Consider the following 6000-nt stretch of genomic DNA (forward strand, 5'->3'; position numbering starts at 1 on the left):
AGGAGAATCTATTGGGTATGTTTCATCTGGTGCCAGCACCCAGCTGCATAGGCCTGATGCACATTTAAGAGTGCCCAACATGGAGCACCTGGGATATAGCCTACCTTTAGACTTACCAACAAGATAAATAAATAAAAACTCAAGGGCACCTTGGTGTTTAAAATCGCAAAAGTTAAGGTTGGCACACACAACAATAAACATAACTCCAGAAATGAAGTTATTTTTCGTTTTAATGTTTTTTTCTTGATTTTCAGCAGACTGGGGGATTAATTGGGCAACCAGATCACCTTGGTCTTTAAAACATGTTACAAAATCGCGTCAGTGACTGCATCTGTTAAGGGAAGGTGACTGTGACACTACTGCTAAAACGATTAGGTTAAATATGATTTGATTTGGGCATCAACAGAGCAGACAGGCTGTGCGATGACGACACGTGATCGATTCGTTGGTTGATGTACTTACAAGAGATAACGTCTTAACTGCTTTGACCGGTGATAGCCATTGATCCGCGGTGCTTCGCAATAAACTATAAATCCTCCTTCCTACGCGCCTGAGTGTCACCTTACACGCTCGCCCCTGTGTAAATGAGCTCATCCATAAAGAAGATGATGTCCAAGGGTGAACAAATGAAAGGTCTACTATGCAATATTTCTCCTACAGTGTTCCATTCATTAGAACCCTGATTTAGAGGTATTCCTGAAACGCACAGAGACTACCTTATGAAGTTGAGTGAGTCACGGCGGTTGGAGCCATTTGAGCGGTATGGCGTAGTAGGCTAGGCTACTGTAATGAGAAAGCGAACCTGAGCCGCGCGCTTAACACTTTAATGAAGTAGCTGGTGCCAGCTGAAGCTAAACGAATACAAATCCGTCGCTTATTAGGAACAGGGCTTTGTGGGAACAGGTTTCTCCTGAATGTCGGTGGGAAAGGGGGGCTGGTTGATCTGCGCTAACGCAAGATCATATTTCAAGCGCAGGAAGCGCATGTCGGCTTGTGTAGGCTAAATGGGGGAAGGGTGTCAAAAATTAATACTTCTTTACAAATATATAACCACTTTGTTGCGTCTGTTTCTATTGTGTGTAGCCTACATGGATACTACGGATATGGGTAGATTTGTCCGAAAAATCTGTTCATTGCTCTCTGACGAGAGAGAGCGAGAGAGAAAGCGATGCACAAAAGCACACATTCTCGGACCCTCTTTACAGTGAGAGAATAACCAGCTGTAATTGCATATATGATATCTCCATCTATCAATGACAGACACATCTAAATAGAAGGCTAATAATTTCAGGACAAGCGTTGGCCAGTGATCTCGATGAGCAGGAGGACAACAACAGATTGATCGTATGAATAAATAACCCATGAGGCAAACTGAGAAATAACTGGGAAGGATGGGTGGAATGGGGAGACCAGAGACCGTGGAGAAAAGGCTAAACTTACAGGCATATGTCATGGAGAAGCTGTTGCCCATCTTGACCATATCCACCTGCGGCACCAGTTTGGGGATATCCTGGTGGTGCGAGAGCGCGAACCGAAACACCTCATATTCGTGAGATTCGGTTGGGAATAGTCCCCCTGTGAAAGATACAGAATCAACGGTTATTTATAAAACGTCTCTCTGCAAACAAAACGCTAACACAGAACAGATCAATATTTCCGGACTGTTTTATATGCAAAATACGTTGAATACAACTTTATAGCCTCAGAAAAGGCATATTTGTGCATACAAATAGGCCTATGCCAAGAAACCAAATGTGTAGCCTAAATAAATAAACAATTCAAATAATTTTGCCAGACTTAAGTTTACGCGTGGGTTTTTCACCTACCTATATTGATGTTACTTGGAAAACTTGAACCCAAGCACATCCCCAGAAAACTGGTGTACAGGAGGGTGAAGCTTCGCTGCATATTTCCTTTTGCATTGGCGAAGAAAAAAGAGCCGAAATCCAAGCATAGGTCTTTCCTTGGTGAGTTAGTGTATACCTCCTCTTCCCCACTCCTTTTTTCCCAGTTGCAGATGCTCTTACAACAACATCGATCCAACGTCGAGAGAGAGCGTTCAACTGCAGTCACTGTCTTCTCTCTCCTCTACTCTCGCTCTTTCTCTCGCGCGCTGCTGATGCCCGAGTGTCCTCCGCTGCTATGATACGGAGCAGTGACTTCAACTCGAGCCCCTACCTACTGAACGCACCCACGAGCCTCTCTGGAGACGCGCGCGGAGGGATGTCGCGGGCGCTCTGTTTTTATTTTGTTTTATACACTTGGAATTGGATTCAAACTGTCATAATGGCTATGGTTCCTTGGTTCATCTAGTGTTTTATTAGTGTATCACGTTTTCTTACATTTTTATTTGAGATCATTCTACGTAATCCACTCAAATGCATCTATGGGGGAATTATGCACCACATAATCTTTGCGTAATTGCACTGTCTACGCATCCGCACCAGTGGCGATTTTAGCATGTAAATCTGGGTGGGGCAAAGTCCAATTTTTGTTGTTGTTGATGGATGCCAGCAAAGCCACTACACAACACAACACTAAGCAATACCTTAATTGCACTAGAACGGTGACAAACGGTGCCCACAAACTGTTAAGGCCTACATAAAGCTGTCCCAACGGCAGAGCATTCCTTTCAGCACCATGGAGTGAATCCTTACCACCGCTACACCTGGCTATCAGCGGAACCTTGTGTGGCAGCGAAACAGTTCATTCAGCCTCATTTACTGCCTTTTAAAAAACCATAGCTGATATGGTTGACTTGCTTAAACAAATGTGGTTACTACTGACTCCTTGTGGATTTGTAAAAACCGCATTCTCCTTCAATAATAACGAAAGCCAAAATGAGTTTTGAGTTTTGAACCATACACAAACATTATTACATTTATCTTCAGTAAATTCATCATGTTTATTCTTATATCATTAACACTTAGCTCTAAGTATAAGCAAGTGCAAGCAAACGAGCTGCGACGAGGTAGGCCTATTCGTTCAGCACTTTCAAAATGGACACTGACAGAAATTCAGTTAGATGTTGAGACCTTATATGTTGAGACCTTAACTTCACTCTACTTTGTCACCACAGAGAGAGAGAGAGAGAGAGAGAGAGAGAGAGAGAGAGAGAGAGAGAGAGAGAGAGAGAGAGAGAGAGAGAGAGACTCGGTTAGCCTACATTTGAAATATTTTATTAGTCCTATTTTGTCTAAAACGGAAGGAAAATACAATCATGAGGATCCACTTTTATATACAATATACCGACGCACAGACAGCGCATTGCGCAAACAAAACATCCCTCGCAATATCAACTGGAATTGCATGGATCTATTACTGAACTTTTTGTTGAAAATAAATATTTGAATGGGAAGACACTGTCACTGGCAAACATGGTTACAGACCCGACAACATTATATAGTATCTCCACCTCGTCAGTAAAAGCACATGAGCTAATTATAATACACTAAGTTAGCAAAACAATGAAATCATTCCAACATTGCCTAAAATGATGAATAAGATACTAATGAGACAGACCTCTATAAGCAATAGGCCTATAACAATTGAGATGTACAAACCATGGCATAAGGGAAGGATGAGCAGATAAGAGGCAATCTGTAATAACATTAATGAGGGAGTTAAGATGGACATAGTCAATGTAACTATTTGTTCAGCACTTTTGAAATGTACAACGACAGAATTCAGAACATGGGCTGTTCTTACAGTATTCTCCCTGTACACCGAGTCAGAACAGTAGGATAAATAAAGGGGTTATAAAAGCAGACAAAGAAAGCTCTTACTATATTCGATGATGATATTTCTCTAAAACAGGCTAAAGGCTACATATGCACCACCAAGTCAGAACAGTAGGCTAAGTTCTGAGGGGGAAAGGGACCAAATTATTAGGGTGAGGCACATGGGCTATTAACAGCTTACTATACAACATACACTTAGTATTATTTTCTTAGCTACAGTATACATATCTCCCTGGCATATTACATCATTTATGCAGCAGCATACAATACATTTTTGGACTCAAGTTGCTGTGCTGTGCTCACTTGAACAGGAAGGTGGCACAGCGGTCCTTCTTGTGGGCAAATTTTGTCATCAAACTTTGTCATCAAAGTCTGGCGTTCTCTGGATTTATGGTGCTTTCATGACAACTGGGAACTCAGAAAAAAACAAGGTCAAATCATGACGTGATCTTCAGGTCGGAGCTCTAGAAAGAAGCCCGAGTTCCTGACTTGTAATTCCGAGTTGGACGACGTTCAAAACCAATTTTTCCAGTCGGAGATCGTTCTTTTCCGAGTTCCCAGTTGTCTTGAACTCACTGATGTCTGAGATTTCCCAGTTTTCCAGTTGTTTTGAACATGGCAGAAGTCATGCTTGATTGACAGAATGGCTAATGTATTCAACCTTTTCTGGCCCATGGTGTTGCGTGTGAATGTTTATCCTTTTAAGCTTGGAAAAGAGACCCTTTCAGACAGATGTTTTAAATCCTTAAACCCAGACTTGGACCACACACCCTCTCCACCTAATAGCAGGCAGGGGAAACAAAATAGTGATTGCTTTGCAACGCTTGCAGTTAGCCATTGATTCCTTCCAAACCACTCATTGTTGAATTTGCAATTTCCGACTTGTTGTATAATGTTTATGTCCAATGGCCGATGAGCCAATCACTGCGCAACTAGAGAAGATTACCAACACATAAGCTCTGTATTTTCCGCTGGCTGCCCCTCCACCATAGAAAGCACTGAGCTAGGCTGAAACACCTGCATCTTGGAGCTGCCTTACTCAAGAAAGCAAGAAAGAGACCATGTTTGCTTTATTCACTCAATAGGTTTGTTTTTACATTATTTGCAAACTGATACCTGCCCTGAATGACGGATCACCAGTGATCGGCACGTAGGCTATGCCTCGTGTTCTATCCTGCTGGTTTGTATACAAAGGGCCTACACTTCGTTTTATTGTATTGCTTGAGGGGGAGGTCTTCTAATGGCAAAAACATTCATGGTTGTTACCACTTTAATGTTCAGCATTACTATGGGGGAACACAAGCACACGTATGACTGTTTGGTTCCTGATAAGGGGTGTGTAATCTGTAAGGTTACCAAAGCAGCTTTTACAGTCAAGTCCTTCCAATTACTTCCTGTTGGACACTGACTGCATCCGAATTGGCACTCTATTTACATTTTAGTCATTTAGAAGACGCTCTTATCCAGAGCGACTTACAGTTAAGTGAGTGCATACATTTTTCATACTGGCCCCCCGTGGGAATCGAACCCACAACCCTGGCGTTGCAAGCGCCATGCTCTACCAACTGAGCTACACTGGGCCTACTCTATTCCCTGCATTGTGCACTACTTTTCACCAGGGGCCCTGGGACGCATCCTATATGTAACTATGTACACTCTCCTATGCCTCCGGATCAGTGCTTCATCTCTATGGATCAACTGCAAGGTTAAACAGCAGCCCTGGTTTCCATGTGGGTGTTGATTGCACTCGGCATTATGGATGTGATGCCCCTGTGCTTGTTTATCAAATGAAGCAGTAAATCCTTCCTTTGACACAATTAGGATTAGGGATAAACTCGTTTATCAGACCCAGCCAAGGCACTTTCTCCTCAGCTAACGGTAAAATTGCTTTCTCCTCAGTTATTGTCTCCAGAAAATGAAGTAGGGTATTAACATATTTTCTCAGACAATGACATCTGGAGAGATTAGGAGGCTTTAAGCTGAAGTAGTTTCCTCTTGTTTCCAATTTAACAGAAATGTTACTGATAAAACCATAGCAAAGTACTTCCCGTCAGAGACACTTCAGTCACAGAGACAATGTAGGAGAGGAGACAAAGTATGATTAGTAATACAAGTTGATGGGTGTTCAACTAATTCCAATGTAAATACTTTTTATTTAAATGTTTTATTGTCTTACGAAGTATCTGCTAAGTACAATATCAGCTACAAACTTTCAAGACAGAAACATGGTGTTTTCTGCTCCTTCTAGGGAGTTTTTCCT

At 42.1% G+C, this 6000-nt stretch overlaps 1 protein-coding gene across 6 annotated transcripts in view; it reads right to left on the reverse strand.

Annotated features, from left to right (window-relative positions):
• Window positions 1-2165, reverse strand: part of LOC121555533 (glutamate receptor 1) — a 132134-nt gene extending 129969 nt beyond the window's left edge. For all 6 annotated transcript variants that reach the window (XM_041869363.2, XM_041869362.2, XM_041869365.2 and 3 more), the window contains exons 1-2: window positions 1827-2165; window positions 1441-1575 (exon numbers count right to left, since the gene is read on the reverse strand). In XM_041869363.2, coding sequence (XP_041725297.2) covers window positions 1441-1575; window positions 1827-1908 — 217 coding nt within the window. In that variant the 5' untranslated portion in view covers window positions 1909-2165. The remainder of the gene's footprint in view (window positions 1-1440; window positions 1576-1826) is intronic.
• Window positions 2166-6000: the final 3835 nt, after the last annotated feature.

The sequence above is a fragment of the Coregonus clupeaformis genome, unplaced genomic scaffold (assembly GCF_020615455.1).
Source record: "Coregonus clupeaformis isolate EN_2021a unplaced genomic scaffold, ASM2061545v1 scaf0670, whole genome shotgun sequence".
Classification (NCBI taxonomy): domain Eukaryota; kingdom Metazoa; phylum Chordata; class Actinopteri; order Salmoniformes; family Salmonidae; genus Coregonus; species Coregonus clupeaformis.